At 41.2% G+C, this 16807-nt stretch overlaps 1 protein-coding gene across 1 annotated transcript; it reads left to right on the top strand.

Annotated features, from left to right (window-relative positions):
- The first annotated feature begins 186 nt into the window (after positions 1 to 186).
- Positions 187 to 16411, top strand: LOC131790987 (angiotensin-converting enzyme). The gene is made up of 11 exons (XM_059108288.2): positions 187 to 1778; positions 3695 to 3918; positions 5008 to 5251; positions 5991 to 6113; positions 6187 to 6517; positions 9980 to 10037; positions 10439 to 11594; positions 12827 to 13050; positions 13725 to 13968; positions 15126 to 15248; positions 15968 to 16411. The coding sequence occupies exons 1-11, from the start codon at positions 739 to 741 to the stop codon at positions 16224 to 16226; spliced, it is 4026 nt and encodes a 1341-aa protein (XP_058964271.2). The 5' UTR covers positions 187 to 738; the 3' UTR covers positions 16227 to 16411.
- The last annotated feature ends 396 nt before the right edge of the window (positions 16412 to 16807 follow it).

Here is a 16807-nt window from a genome sequence, read left to right as displayed (position 1 = left end):
GTCGAAAAAGAGTTCGCAAAAGCGTAATAAATCTGAAAAAAAAGGCTATGAGATGAAATTTATTTGATTTCTATTCCTTCTTGTAACATGTTTGTCAATCTTTTTTATTTTTCGGGAGATTTGACGAGCTTTGTGGGAGCCAAGCAGATTTGTTTCTTCATCCGGCAGACTCCCTGTTAATCCGAGATGGCAGACCAGAGTGACCGGCCCCACCCAGAAAGTCACTCCTCTTCCGAACTGACGATCACATCGAAGTCTTCAAATCATAATAAAAGTGTGGCATTGTCGTTGATGTAAAACCTTGGGTTCCTGTAAAAGAAAAATTATTTTAGTTATTGGAAGAGTGTCTCATTACAACTGTGATGGAATCCTATCGGCATGTCGCGAATTCACTAAGCTATATCTGTAAAACATTATCTGAGATCATTTCAAGTCTGCCGATTAGCTTAATGGTTTTGTCTCAGAGATTGCAGTCGCTTCTATGGTCAATTCTAATTCTGTAGGGTCATACATTTGTGTCCTGAAAAAATAATATTATCGCCCTTCAAGGTTATTTTGGCAATCATCACGGATAGTGAGGTCAAATCTGAAGGTTTCTTGTTACACTCAACACGTAGGCGTCATAGAGTCAGACGCTTGAGGGGAAAAAATTAATCAGCTTACATCGTAACTTAGAGCGGCGTTGAGTCATTCAATCGCGGTGGCACCTTGTCTGATCTCTTGCCTGTTTTCCTTACGATGTTTTCAGTTCTGTGTTTGGTTGCTTTCACGCAACTCTCGCTTGTTGAAGCCAACAGCGAAGTGGAAGACTTTCTGAAGCATTTTAACCAGCGCGCACCCATAGAAGCAAGTAAAAGGGAGATAGCAGATTGGAAGTATTCAACAGATGTCTCGTCTAAAGAAGCAGCATCCGGAAAGAAAGTAGCGACTTTGGCTTTTCAAACTTTCCTCGAAGAAGCGCGGAAGAATGCGTCGCGATTCAGCAATCTTGAGGGTTTACCAGAGACACTTCAACGACAACTGAAGTTGCTTCGCACATCTGCGACTCTGAAAGATAAGCAGCAGCGGGAAGAACTCGCAAATATTGAGATTGAAATGCAGAATATTTATAGTTCATCTCAGGTTTTCGACGCAGAGACAGGGAAAAACTTGTCTTTGTCACCGAATCTAACAGAAATAATGGCTTCGTCACAGAGACACGATCGCTTGAAGTTCGCGTGGCAGGAATGGCGTGACGTTGTTGGCCCAAAAATTCGTCCCCTTTATGAACGATACGTGAACTTGTCAAACCAAGGCGCCCGCGACAACGGTTTTCGCGACTACGGCGAATATTGGCGATCCTTCTACGAGGTTGATAATTTGCCCGAGATCGTAGAAAACCTCTGGAAAGATCTTGAGCCGTTTTACAAAGAATTACATGCGTATGTGAGGGTTCAGCTTATGAAGCAATACCCTCTCGTAAAAGAGAAAGATGCCATCCCAGCTCATTTGTTGGGCAATATGTGGGCACAATCCTGGACGAATATTTATCCGCTAGTCGAACCGATCAAGGACAAATCAAGCCTTGATGTTACTAAGCAGATGAATGATGATAATTTTACAGTAGATCGTATGTTTGAGATCACCGAATCATTTTTCTTGTCGCTCGGAATGGAGAAACTCCCAAATAATTTTGTGCAAAGATCGATGACCAAGAAACCCGAAGGACGCGATGTTGTTTGTCATGCATCTGCCTGGGATTTTTATGTGGAAACCAAAGATGGAGAAAAGGATGTAAGGTAAGGCAAAACTATATTGTGAAACGTTAGGAAGTTAGATTTGTAAAGGTTATGGTTGCGTGACAGTCACGCAATAGCGAGTTTTTCCTTTAAGAAAAATATAACCCAAGACCAGCTTTAATTTGACGTCGATTACGACCCATTCATAAAAGTTTGTAATATAATTTATTCCACTTCCACCGTCAAACCAAGAAATTTTAATGATCAACTAATCTCTTCTTTTTTTGTACTTTCTCAACTGATAGACCTTCTCTTACGAAAGTAATTAACTTTCTCGAAACTTGCAGTAAAGCCGGAAAAATTTCACAGCTTTTAAAAAGTGCAATTTCCTGTAATACCGAAATTCGAGATAAGTAGGGTTTCCAAACTTCAAACAGCGCGCATTTTTTGCGAATTTCCACGATGGTTGACAAAATATTTGTTCGCGCCTTTTTAGTCAGAGAAGGTCAAAGCCCTTAAAACTCATGCAGCCTTCAACCTCTTTCCCGTACAATCCCACCGTAGCGGATGTATTAATCTCGAGATTAGGAAATAACTTCCCGTCATTTAGATAGCTTTTCTTCATTCCGATTAAAATTAAAGCAAGTGTGTTCCAAGGGCTGTTCACTTAGATAAGATGATCACGAATCTGTTGTATCTTGACACAAATCGAGCGACCAGCGGAGTGTTGGTAATCTCTGACTGAAAACGGAAATTTCACGCAAGGATGTAATCAAACATCCTCTTTAAGTGAAAATAATAACCACTAGGTAGTTCTGCGATTCCAGATTAATGAAGCAAGATCATTTGTTGCATCAATTCGTTCCAGTATTTCATCAATTTTCTCAAATGGTAAAGCTTATCTGATACTTACAGAAATAACTCGAGCTATTTTAAGATCATTCGCGATTTATGATTCAAAAACATTTCCCGTAGTTTGTTTTCGCCTTTTGAAGTAAGCGGTATTCATTGTTGACGCGTTATCTATCTGGGAAAGGCGGCATTCCAAACATATCTGTGGTGTTTGTCACTATCATTTTGTTTTCTTTTTCGAGAGTATTTTTGACGTGCGGGCAGGCTTTTATTATTAGCGAAGCATGACACGCGTTTTCGAAATTCCGCCCGCGGGAAGATTTGAAAACGAGTCGGGGAGAGTTTGCCGGAGATATAGCAGATTAGCTAGGCCTCTTACAGACCTCTCGCCGACTTGCGTTGCCTAATAACCCCTCATAGTTTTCCACGGGCGAAGAAACAGTCGTGTCGAAGCACTAACTAATTTTAAATGTCTACTCGTCTTACCTTCCAACTGGTATCTTAGGGCTTACCCCCCCTGTCGATCAGCTCACATGACCCATCGTCCGCACGTAGCACGTGGGCAATTCGATCCTAACCACTTGAAAAGTTCGAAGTTCTCTAAATGGATGTAAACAATAGTAATCATGTTATGTACTTTTTTGGTTTGAAATTGATATGAGAAACGTGAAATTAGTAATAGGGGCCTTCCCAGAATGGTCTTAGACAGGAAACTGGGGGCACGCTAGGAATTAGTCTTACAAATAAATGACTTTTCCTTGGCAGAGAAAAGTGGGTAAGTCCTTAAGCTCTGTAACTCTGCTAGGAAGCAGGGAAATCTGGCAACCTGTCAGAAAATTCTTCTCTCCGCAGACCTTTCATGATCCCTGACCTGAGAGTGAGTAATAGTCATCCCCGTGATTTAGCTTTCTTTTGTTATGTCTGGTTTAAAGATCTTTTCGTTTTGTGTGCAAACCCGCCAGTCTCGTTTATTTGGAACTCGATTAGAATGCCACCGACCGGCGTCAACTTTTTTTCTCTCTTTCTTTTCCTTCTTTTCTTTTTTTCTTTTTCTTTCGCCTCATGTTTCTTAGTTCGTTTGTTTGCCCACCTATTACTCAATTTGCTTACGTTTTCTTTTTCAGAATAAAACAGTGCACTGAGGTAACGCAAGGCTGGCTTGTCACGACACATCATGAGATGGGTCACATTTACTATTTCTTGTCCTACTGGGATCAACCCTACATCTTCCGTGACAGCGCAAACCCAGGATTTCACGAAGCTGTTGGTGATACCATGTCTCTCTCAGTTTCTACTCCACAGCATCTTGTTAAGATTGGATTGTTAAAGGAATATACTCATGACGAAGGTGAGTAGAAAGAAATACTAGGACCACAGGTGTACCAAGCTCGACGCGCGAGTTAACCTTTTGCCTTTTGCACCTTAACATCAGTATGCATATTCTCCATACCTCTCTTTAAGCATTACCTAAGGTGGTAATAAGGAGAATTTGTTAAACAATCAGGAGCTTCTTTACCTGGTGACTTATGACTTTAATGTGTGATTCAGGAACGTTGTTGTAAGGAGGAATTAGTCGCTGGTCACTGTTAGGAGTTAAAGGGTTGAAATGACTCACATTTCTATTACGCAGCAGTAGACATGAAATGATTTGCATGAGAGAAACTTGTTGCATTTGGAAACCGAAAATTTTCGGTATTGACCGGGAAAAGAAAAGACAGACGTGTTAAAACTTATTGGACTTCAGTCGTGCGTTTCCTTGTCTCGAATGTTTTGTTTGAGTCCATTTGAAACTGTGCAGATGTTGCTTTGTCTTTTACTTTTCGTTTTTGTTTTTGTTTTATTTTTAAGTATCCAAGCCCAGCAGCCCGGAGTGATGGGCTCCTGCCACGCCTTGTTTTTTATCCCTCAACTCCCTGAACTAATTAACATGTAACTTCCATTTGTAATCTTGGTATAACACCAAATTCTCTTATCTTATTTACAAGGAAATGTGAAGCAGCTGGAGGGGAGAATTAACAATCTAATCTTTGGAATTTAGCTGCAAAATCCACCGAAAACGCTTTGATTTGACCGAGAACCACACCTAAGTCAAGGAAACGACGACTTAAGCAATTTTTTTCCTTTCATTTAAATCTGGAATATATCTCTTTTATTTGCAACAGTTTTCTCATTCAAATCCAAATGCATGGCAACGTCTTGGGCTACCTGTGCAGTTACCACTATCTGTCACGCAGCATTGCCTTCTTTCCAACTTAGGCCGAAAGAGCACCCGTGCGTGACAGAGAAAGCAACAAGGAAAACTTATGGTCGTCATGGTGTTAATGTAGTGTTCATCACCATTGCGGGCTCAGCCGGCATGTAAAGGGAACAGAGACGAAATATTTACCTTGAGCGCGATTTCATTTATTTATTTTTTTATTTTAACATGTTTTTGCAGAAGCTGACATAAACAATCTAATGAAGGCGGCACTCAGCAGTATTGTTTTCTTGCCGTTTGGATATTTAATCGACCAATGGCGATGGAAAGTTTTCGCGGGAAAAATCCAACCGAGCGAATATAACACTGAATGGTGGAAACTGAGAACTAGGTACCAGGGCATCAAACCGCCTATTGAGAGAACAGAAAAGGATTTTGATCCTGGGGCTAAGTATCACGTACCAAACGACGTGCCATACATACGGTGCGTAACCGTTTTACATTATCTGACTCATAATGTAACGTTCAACGCCCTTGGATTGTCTTGCGGGCTCAATCCTCTCGCTATGGCATTCAGTAGGTCTGCATGTAATGTTAATATATAGCGTTTTCAGATATTTGTCTCTGAGTAGCACTGCTACTACATAACTCAAACATTCAGGAAAAGCAAAAATTATTCGGAATACTTGGGATTCGAGTGAGCTTATACTTAATGGCGAAGAAAAATGCTTTATTTTTGAGCGCGAGTTGCTTGGGTTCTTCTCACTTTCAGTACTTACTTTAGCTTGAGAAGTAGGCCTTTCCCTTCCTTTGTATCTAAGGGGCCAGTCATTATTTATTAAGGGAGGGGGGGACGGAGGAGTTTTGTTGTTTCACATTAAAATTTACTTGATCCCCCTTTAGATTTTGCAGTATCAAATGATTCCCCCTCACTGGCAGTCTATTTTCTAGACTCTTTCCCCCCCCCCCTTTGATTGTCCGTCCATCTTCTCCCCCCTCCCTCCCCTGGCGATAAAAAATGACCGATACCTAAGCGAGAGGCGCGCTAGAGGTTCGATTTCGCTTGTTGTCCTCGCGTGTGTCCCACCTAACGCACGCTTATCCTGAAAAAGAACCCGGAAATGGCTGGTAACCCAGCCGGACTTTTCATTAAAATATAAGGTGGGGCTGTTGTCGCAAAGTTCCACTGAAGTCGAAGGCTTTTTGGCCTATTTTTCCATCAGGTACTTCATCAGCAGCGTGTTGCAGTTTCAATTCCACAAAGCGGCTTGTAAGTTAGCAGGCGTCGAGGGGCCTCTTCACCAGTGCTCCATTTACCAGTCTAAGGAAGCGGGCAAAAAGATCAGGTAAGGACTGGAGCTGAAAGGAACAAAGAAACTTTTATGTTATCTCTAAAAGTTTTCGTTGTTCTTCTCATAGCGAGATGCTACAACTAGGAAAGAGCAGGCCCTGGCCCGAGGCCTTAGAAAGGCTCACTGATAAGAGGACTATGGATGTGAGACCCATGAAAGAGTACTTCTGGCCCTTGTATTTGTGGCTTAGAAAACAAAGATGCTCCAGAAAGTATGCCATTGGTTGGCCTGAAAATCCGGGACCTGAGGATGACCCATGCGTGGTTCCAACGACTTTGCCAGACACGGACACTCGACCGGTAACCACAGTAAGACCGCATGCGCATGCGTGGTCTTTGAACTCCGCTGGCACGTTGATAATGACTATCGCTTCACTTTTCGTCAGTTTGAACGTAATTAATATATAACATATATTTTTTCCTATACCCGACGAGACAATTTATAAGATGTGCATATAGTTACACCTGAATGGTCAGATATGATATTTTTCCTCGATAAATTTTGGCAAGAATAACAACTCGTTTCAATCATGCCTTTTTGGTGGGTGTGTTTTGGTTAATCGATTTTAAACATGACTGCAAAGCCCTAAGCCGTTGGATATTCTTTCCTACCGACTACTGTGCAATATCAATTCTATCACCACGGCAAAACCGACCAATCGGTTTTTCAAAACAACCTCCCATTCTGACTTCCGGTTAGCTTTTCAAGATATATTTACAAATCTCTGACATCAGTCCTGCGAAAAGGTTCGATCGTACAGCGGTCCTCAGAGGATTTTGTAAGTCCTCTGCAATTATTTAATGTTCTCTGCTCTCAATTTAACTGAAGTGATATTTTCGAAAGCACCATCGTCACTTTTGTCTTGCCACACCTCTGATCATCATCATCGTAAGAAAAGAATAGCGGAGACGACTTTCAGGGGGGACAAGCTATATTGATGCGACAACTTCCTGCACACACATCCGATGAGAGGCAAATCTTAAATTAGAAATCCCTCCAGGAAGGCGTCAAGAAAATACTCCCCACAGAAGAGTAAAAAAACTAGTAAAGTACGACGGTAATTCCAAAAAACTGGGAGCCAAGACGGTCGGGCACCCTTACAGACTGTTGACACTCGGAGCCTCTTGTATAAATCGAAGGAAAATGTAAGTTCACTCACTTTAAAATTGTTTTTGTTGGTGTTGCGGTCATGACAGCATGAACTACATTACACTTGGCCATTAGGGAAGTGACACACATGGCTCTAAATTCAGGGATCACTTCTATGATAAGTTTAACTGGTGGGTATGATCCACTGATCACAGGGAAAACTTTTACGGAGCAAATAGGAGACATGGGAGTCGTGAACCGCTTCTAGTGCAGTGTTACGTAAAATTATTTCAGACCTATAAACAACTTACCACCGAAACATCGGAAGTTGTTTGAAAACAGGTGGCGTGCCTGGCAGGTGCTCGGAGAGCGAGCGAATAGACACGCGACAGCTCGCACGCGAAAGCTTGTACGCGAGAGCTCGCTCGCGAGACTTTTCGCCTTTGGGAAAGTTTCGTTTAATCTATGGAGCCGAAGCTACACTTTAAATCTAAATCCCTAACGTAGATGTGCGGCGTTGACTAAAAAAAAGGTTTCAGTTCTTGATATTTTTAATTTTTTGAATTTCCAAACTCTCAATATCTCAAGTTGCTAGCTGTCAAGGATTTCGGGAAACGCGTTAGAGGTATTTCTAACACTCCTTGTTCCCTTAATACTCTCCGTCTACATTTCCTTTCATAAGTTCTTAATACAACATGCTAGCTAAGGGTCTAACGCAACTCTCCAGGAAAGCGTCGGTTTCCAGCCCATGAAGGTGACAGTTAGCAAGCTGTCAACACCCGACCAACGTCACGATCTCCCACTTAGCCACTGAATCATGCCGAGCTACGCGAAACAATTCCCGCACACCAAGCATGTACCCCCGGCTTGTTGATTTATTCCAAAACGACTCTCTACTCAAAACTCCACACCCCTGCGGCCAAGATCGGCCAAAACAAAATGAAGACCGACAACACAAAAATTACAAAGAAACCGTTGCGTAAATCAGAACCATACTCAAAAAGATAACTTAAGCGAAAACAGCCCCCAAAGTCTGCTACATAACAACAGAATAAACAGACAATTCAAGGCACGGCCCCCAAAAGAACTACCCGCCGCTCATATAGGTCAATCGACCACAAACCCAGCGCGGAAGACGAAAAGTACAAGCCGCTTACACCCCACAGAAAGAGGCGTTGAACGTGCCAAACTAAAAATCAAGATTTATCTTTTTGATCGTGAGCTAGACATGAAATTGATATAAAAACGAACCTGGAAAGAATCCGAAGTATATGAAGAAGGAATTTCCAGGAATTCCTTTACGAGATTAACTTTTACCAGATCAAATTACTTGCAGATTATCATAATAGAAATATATCTTACCGCAAGATAATTGAAATACTTCGCAGCAAGTTTTAATCACCGTAGAAACTGAACATCTGCTTTCATGTGGAACTCGCGATAGGATAATATGCCATAATTACTGTGGAGTTAAATGGGCTGTATTTTCTCTTAGAAAGAAACGATAACAATCACTCTAATTACAAAATACGACCGCCATCGAAATAGGAAATTATCAACTGCTTACAATATTTTTTAACTGAATGGCTTATGCAAATATGTTATTTGCACTCATATTCCAAACGCCAAGGTAAGAGAGCCCTTATAAATTTTCTAGATAAGGATATGTTTAAATTTTATCGTAAACAAACAGCCCCGAAGTAAACAGAGTGTCCAGCTAACCAGATAGCAAGAGAAGATCATTTCGATTCAATCCATTTAAAAACGACAGTTATACGAAATTTCGCGCTATGTCAAGGACATTTTCTGCTCCTTGCGTGATCAACCGTCTCGTCTCAGTGAGGAACGTAGACTGGTCCAGAGGGAGAAGCGAAATCGGACTTAAGGAAAATAATTAAACGTTTCGTGAGCGGACTTATCAATGAAATATGGGCTAAAACTCGATGGTCGGTCTGTCGGCTTTCCGAGTTACGGATGACTCGTAAGTTTCAATTTCTTAGAAACTGAAATCCCCTGCTTCATTTAGTCAATGCAAGATTCGTTAATTTATTTGTTTTGTCATAGCAAATTTGTTAACTGCTCCAGGTACCTTTTTCACTCCAGCTGAGTATTTTGTAAACTGTACACGGTTCGATTTCTCCACTATAAGGAAAAGAAGTCTGAGGTGGCGTTGTATCGGTCTATATTGAAAGATTTTTCCCTCGAATCTTGGTTCAAGCGAGAGACAGATCAACGACCCTTCAGAGATCTATTGCAGAAGCACTGAACTCTCTTTCTAAAGGTATTGCAATTTATAATTTCTGTATTTCGAGAGAGGATTAGAAATTGAGGTCAACTTGCGTTCAAGTCTGAAAGTTCTTTAGTTTGCCTTTATATTCAGTAGATCGAAACCGTGATTCGTATAATTCAGTTTATAGAGTCGCAGTCGCTTTGAGATAGCACTCGCTTACCTCACCTAAAAGAGCCGCCGTGAACCGCTAAACAGAGTACATTTCATTGTCGGGGTCTTGATTAGCATGTATATAAGAGGCCGTGTTTCCAGAGGAGAGGGAGCCTCGAACCTTCGACCAGCGACTTTCATTATACAGCATGTTTTTTGTTTTCTTTTTTTTCTTATTATTGCCCTGTTTCATCGTCTTACTAGATGAATTATATGAGAATCTGCTAAAAAAATGATACTGGTTAAGCTTAGGAAAAGGAAAGAAATCAAATTTTGGCGAAGATTTTGCTTGAATGTTCCTTGAGTTTTTTTATTCACAACCATTGTTCAGGAAATGAGTGTGCGCTCCTCCTCTGAACCAAGAAATTTGAGGGAGGATCGCAGACCAGGTTTGATAGCACGGCAGAAATCGAGCCTATGAAGTGTCAAGCGCCAGAGCCGTTTCATTAGGGCGGGTGGCTAAGCCACAAGAGGCTTTGGGCGATAAAAAAAATGATATAAACACACTGTTTCGAGGGTTTGGTTTTGTTGTTTTGTTTTGGTAGTTTAGCGACGAAGAGCGTGCGGCAAACGCGCGAGGACAAGTGCAAAGCGGAAGAATAAAAGCTCTTTCTCCGACCATACCCCAGCCCCCCTCCGGTCTCCTCGCAACCCACCACCCCCCGTCCCCTTTTTTAGGGTTTGAGAAGTGTAAACAAGCTACCGGCTCCGATGACGTTTGTTTTGCTTGTGTATGTTACTAATATAATCATTGTTCTTTTCTCAAAAGTGACAGCGGTAAACGTAATTTGACGCGCTCGTACGGCGCGCGACATCTCTAACCAAGGACAGTACACAACGGAAAAACGCCCACTTCTTTGTTGGAACCGAAGCTTGCGGCGAAGCTTGCATTCCGTCCTCACAATGAAACTCCATATATTTTATTTCTTTGCTGTTTTTGTCGCGCTAGCGCCGTTTCCAACCTTCAGTGAAGTTGATCAGGCGGCGGAACTGGCAGCGAAGGACTTCCTCAAAAATTACAACGATATTGTACCCAAAGAGGATTACAAAACGTCTGTCGCATCATGGAACTACGCTACAAACCTGACTGACCACAACAAAGCGATGAAAACGAACATAAGTTTGGTATTCTCCGCTTTCTACAAACAAATGCGTGAGAATGCGACCAATTTCGATACCTCAAAGCTCTCAGCAGACACCGCGCGTCAGATCAAGTTCATTACTTCAACCGCAACTCCGAAGGATGCCGAAACGCTGAGGAAGCTAACAGAGTTAGAGTCGGAAATGGAAGAGATATACAGCACGGGAAAAGTGGATGACAAAGGAAAAAAACTTTCTCTGAACCCCGACCTTTACAAGATTTTGTCTACGGAGCGTAATTACGATCGGCTACTGTTCGCTTGGAAAGGTTGGCGGGATGCAGTTGGCCCGAAGCTCCGAAATAAATACACTGAATTTGTGAGACTGAAGAATGAAGGTGCTACAGAAAACGGTTGGAAAGACATTGGTCAATATTGGCGGTCTTGGTACGAAGTTGAAGACCTGGAAGGAATGGTGGAGGAATTTTGGAACAAACTGAGGCCCCTCTACCAAGAATTGCACGCCTATGTGCGTTACAAGTTGAGCAAAAAATATCCGCAAATGTCTACAGATGGGCCCATTCCGGCACATCTGCTTGGCAACATGTGGGCGCAGTCATGGGTGAATATCTACGATCTGGTTGAACCCTACAAAGGGAAGCCGAGTTTAGATGTGACAGCGAATATGAAGAAGCAAAATTATAATGCTGATAAGATGTTCAGACTGGCGGAGTCCTTCTTCACGTCGATTGGACTTGAACCGCTCCCCAGCTCTTTCTACAACAACTCCATGATAACCAAACCCGAAGGCCGTGAAGTTATCTGTCACGCGTCAGCGTGGGATTTCGGCATCAATAAAGATGTCAGGTAAGACATTATTTTTCAACGTGGTGAAAAAGTACTCATCTTAGACAGCATGATCTCACCTCGAAGCCTTATAAAAACGAAAAAAAAGAAACGGTTTATTTTGGCCGGTATTTATTCTGTTTACATAATTTACTATCTCCGGACGACGCCGCTGTGAAGTGAACTGTTTTTGTTCATTTAGTCTGACTGCAGTTTGAAGGATGTATTTGATTTTAAAATTTTCGTGGCAACATCAAACTGTGAATGCCTTCTTGAGGCAGAGGAATAAAAAATGTGGAACAAAATTTCCTAAAAAGAAGGCCCTCTCTTCTAAATTTTTAGTCACGATCGACAGGCAAAACTGCGACACAGGACTCTTTTCGATTATGAAATGCAATTAGGAAACTTTTTTTTTCAACTTGCCAAAAGATAAACACCATGTCTTGTAATAGACAATTGTGCTATTGGTTTAATTCTACTCGTCCGACAATTACATTAGTGCTACCTCATATTTATACAACCTTTGATCTCTTGTCAATTAACTTAACTGATATTTCCAGTCGTAAGTAAACTGCTTTTTTTGCTTAATTACTGAGTGGTAGGGCCGGACGGGAAATATTTGGCTCAAGCTCAAGGTGTGCGGACAGAGCGCAGCATTTTATCACATGACTACTAAGTGTTTAAAATTTCGACTGTATTCTTTCGCTTGACAATTCAGTTCGTCACAGCTACCCCAGGCAGACTGCTAGAGGGGTTTGAATTTGTCACCTTTTTTCAAAATGCGAATCTTTTAAGGAAGGTCTTCACCGATGTTACGTAACATGTTTGTGTTGACGCTCGTCATGCAATAAGAGGAAAACCACATCCGCAAGAATTAATACTTGGAGAACGTATCTTTTACGAATAGAATACAATCCGTGAAGTTTAATGAAGTGTAATGCCCGAGAGATCTCCTTTGCATCCTTAGTAGACTTCTTTTGAATGTCACGCAACGGGGCGCTACTAAAAATTAACGTGACATCTCATTAAAGACATCTTTTCAGTCTTAAAATAAACTTTTTTCGCCTGAAAACATGTACAGTCGGTAGGAATTCAGGAAAGTGGGGGCTGTCACAACTTATACGGACTACCTTCCGATAGAATTTTTCCAAAACTTAATTTCGTGGATTTCGCGAAATTACTAAATTAGACCCAAACACTGAGACTTTAAGCGTCGTGAACACAACATGTGTTGCGTTTTCTTTCATTCATAGAGTCAAGCAATGCACTACTGTTACACACAATTACTTGGTAACCACGCACCACGAGCTAGGGCACATCCAGTATTACTTGCAGTACTGGGACCAACCTAACGTCTATCGCACTGGAGCCAACCCTGGTTTCCATGAGGCAGTTGGAGACACCATGTCCTTGTCGGTTGATACGCCACAGCACTTGCAGAAAATTGGTTTGCTGAAGGAGGTCAGCAATGATACTGGTAAGATGGTAATCCTTGTTTGAAAGAAACAGTCGACTCCAATTTCTCGCCGTTAACGAACCACGCATGAATAAAAAACGACTCATCATGAATTTTCGTGATACAATTACAGCAGTTTTAGCATCTGTAGTTCAAGCAGGTACTTTTACGATCTTAGCACCAGCTCGAATCGAAATCGTTTTACTCAGCATTTTCTCCCGAAAATGTCAGTTATTTTAACCTCGGTTACTAGAACATCACGTGAAATCGATTTCAATTCGAGTCTTTCATACTATTACTGTAATTTAAACTTCGGTTACTGGAACCTTCGATAACTATAACTTCGAGTTCTATTAGCTTCAAGTATTTCTGTTTCCGCCAGGTCACTACTTATGCAAATTTTACTTTTGATAACTCGAGCCTTCCTCACTAGTACGTGATAAGTAAGAATTTTATCACAATTGGCAGTGATGTCGCAATCTGATTGGCCAATTTGCCGATGTCAATAAGTGTACAAACAATGCTGCTTGCGTCAACGTGTCACGCAATTGGCCACGCCCACTTGCAGTGCTCTAGGCCTCATACTTACCTGCGGGTGAAAGAACGCTGTCTATATAGCTTGCCGGCTAAATATACAGTTGTGAACAAAAATTAATTCAAGCACAAGCTTTATTTCTTTTAACCTCATTTTGCAGAATCCGACATAAACGCCTTGATGAAGATGGCCCTGCGTAAGGTGGCTTTCCTTCCTTTCGGATTCTTGATCGACCAATGGAGATGGAAAGTTTTCAGCGGTAAGATCACTGAGGAGAATTACAATACCGCGTGGTGGGAACTGAGGACTAAGTACCAGGGAATAGAACCTGCTGTGGAAAGGACAGAAAATGACTTTGATCCCGGATGCAAATATCACATTCCAGCTAATACACCATACATCAGGTGGGTATTGTAGCCAGTGGGAGAGAAGTTTATTCTGATCCCTTTCACAGTCGACTGGCGGGGGAAGGGAGGGGAGACCGGAAGGGGGTTGGGGTTAGGAAGCCAATCTCCACCAGACGAGTTGTAATAACAAATGCAAACATCTTTGCATGCATATTTTCCGAAGCCAGTTGTTTGAAAAACGTTAAATAACATCTAAGTATAAACCACACCTGTAAATTGTGCTTTTCGCGCGCGCGCTTATTGGTTAGTTTGGAAGTGAATAATAATTACTATTCACCTGCGAGTTGCTGAGAAAAAAAAACCGCGCTTCAAGAGTTAAATTTCTGAGAATTTTTCGATATATTGAAAAAAATAAACTAATTTTTTTGTATATGTGTGGTGTATGCTAAAACAATTATTCACCTGATTGTCGTTGGAAGGTGAATACGGCGGCGCCGTAAATATCCACCACTTTTCACCTTCACTTCGGTGAATAATAGTTGATTATTTCGCCATGCACGATCCTTTGCCTTAAATTGCCCCATCGAAACGTGAGGGGAGGAACGAAGGGCTAAAGCCTCTCTTCTCAGGGCGGCTTTTGTTATTCGAACCCCCTGGCGTCATTTATTTGTTGTAATTTTCACCGCGGAACTCAAACCTTTAATAACTCGAACTCTCGATAATCCGAAGGAATTCTCGTTTCCCCTCAGGTTGATAAGTTTTTCAAAAGGGTTGCTCTTCATAGCTCGAAACATGTCATCAGCGGTGACTTGTTTGTCGTACATTGTTTGTTGCGCGATGGAAATTTTGAATTCATAATCTGCATGGTTTTTCATTGGACAAATAACAGTTTGTGAGAATAGAAAAACGACAACGAGGAATGGATGAACTAAAGGGAAACAGGGATGACTGAGAATAAATTGTTTCCTTTTCCAGGCGTTCAATTGGTGAAATGTAGCGTGATAGTAAATGGTGCTGAAGAAGCAGCGGACTGTGAAAAGGAGAGAGGCATGGGTCGGGTCTCATATTGATCTCCCGCGTTAAGTTATCGCGCTTCGTTTTTCAAGCTAAACGTCGGGAAGACGGCTAGTCCAAGAAATCTTGTGTTGGGTAGAATATTTCCCCGATGAATGTGTCACTGACCAAATTTAATTTGTTTTATTTTTATTGCTCAGGTACTTTATGAGCTACGTGCTACAATTCCAGTTCCACAAGGCCGCTTGTGAGGCAGCCGGACATACGGGGCCTTTGCATACCTGCTCCATCTACGAGTCTAAAGAAGCGGGAAAGAAGATCGGGTAAATATTGACAAAAGATGTGTTACTTTTTGCTGATATGCTTGTTCCTTCAGCTATTGCTGAACCACTGTTGTACTGATAAGTATGAAAATATTTTAATCATTTGTGAATGTGATACTTATTTTTCTACTTATGACCAAACTTTGCCTTGTCCGGCGAACGTGAACGACGACGGCTTATTTTTTTAATTTCTATTTCTAATTAAACGCTGTGTTCCATATTCAGTTCCGAGGTAGCTTGGACAGCGAGAAAAAAACTAAATGACTCTAGAGTATCACGAGATTCGTAGGTAAAATCTAGGTTCATTTTTTTAACCGACGTTTTCTACGGCGTCACCGTCGTCGTTTCATTCATTTATCAACAAACTATTCACTGGATTATTTTTTACACCTATTAAAGCTCTAAATCGTTTTTAATAATTCAAATTAGCATAGAAGAGGCCAGAAAAAGCAAAACTCGACAATGATTGGATATCGGGAGACTCTGATTCCCATTTTGTTCAAAAGTGTAGTCAGGATCAGTTCAAGGAAATAAACCGCCTTGCTATGTTATTTGTCCCCCAAAAATTATTGCTTTGATATGTCATTGTTTTTGTTGTTATTATTATTATTGTTATCATTACTATTGTTAATAATTATAAATCTCAATTTCATAGCCCGCACATGGAGAAATCAATTAACGTTTTGTATTGAATGGCGTTTCCCTCCTTCAATCTATAGGGATATGCTGAAGATGGGAAAAAGCAAGCCTTGGCCGGAAGCTCTCAAAAAACTGACCGGAAGTGAAACACTGGATGTTGGCGCTCTATCGGAATACTTTGAGCCTCTCCGCAAGTGGATGGTGGAACAGAGGAAAGAGCTGGGGTACACTGGACCCGGATGGGACGTAGACGCAAAGGCTGGAGTATCAGCTGTTCTTCCCACACTGTTCAACACTGTCATGGGTTCTTTGATTGTGACAGTTGTGCTCTTTTGCTAGAGATCTTCAAAAGGCCTGGACCTAGGGCCATGATCATTGCTTTTCATTATCAGCCTTTTTTTCTTTTTTTTTCATTGCAATTGCCTTCGTGGTAAATCAGCAATTGAAATTGTGATTAATTGTTTTTCTTTTTAGGTTATTGATTATCGTCTCACGTTTCTTTGACAGTGCAAAATAAAGATGTACGTTTTCTATTATGTGACTTGTTTATCTTTACTTATTTATATAAATTTCTTTTTATTCAACTAAACTTGCCTAAAGTCATAATTCACAAAGTAAATCAAAGAAATACAGGCGTGGGTCTCTGCTAAAAAAACAACAACAACACTAAAAAACCGGTTCACTCTATTTCGTTATCTGATAAAGGGGGTCAGTTTCTAAAGAAACTGTGGTGCTGCGTCGGTGAGAGAATATAACAGGATAATGAAGTGTTATAAACTAAGTTGACAACGTAAACTGACCACTGTATAGAGTTTCAAAGCTAAACTCTCTACGTTGCGGCTAATTAACGTTATGAATTCAGTTGATAATACTAAGTTACTTCTTTCTCTGATATTTTTGTTGTTTGAATTTCAAAGCTA

This window comes from Pocillopora verrucosa, chromosome 6 (genome assembly GCF_036669915.1).
Source record: "Pocillopora verrucosa isolate sample1 chromosome 6, ASM3666991v2, whole genome shotgun sequence".
Classification (NCBI taxonomy): Eukaryota; Metazoa; Cnidaria; class Anthozoa; order Scleractinia; family Pocilloporidae; genus Pocillopora; species Pocillopora verrucosa.
Note: the sequence above shows the minus strand (reverse complement) of the source record. Positions and strands in the feature narration are given on the sequence as shown.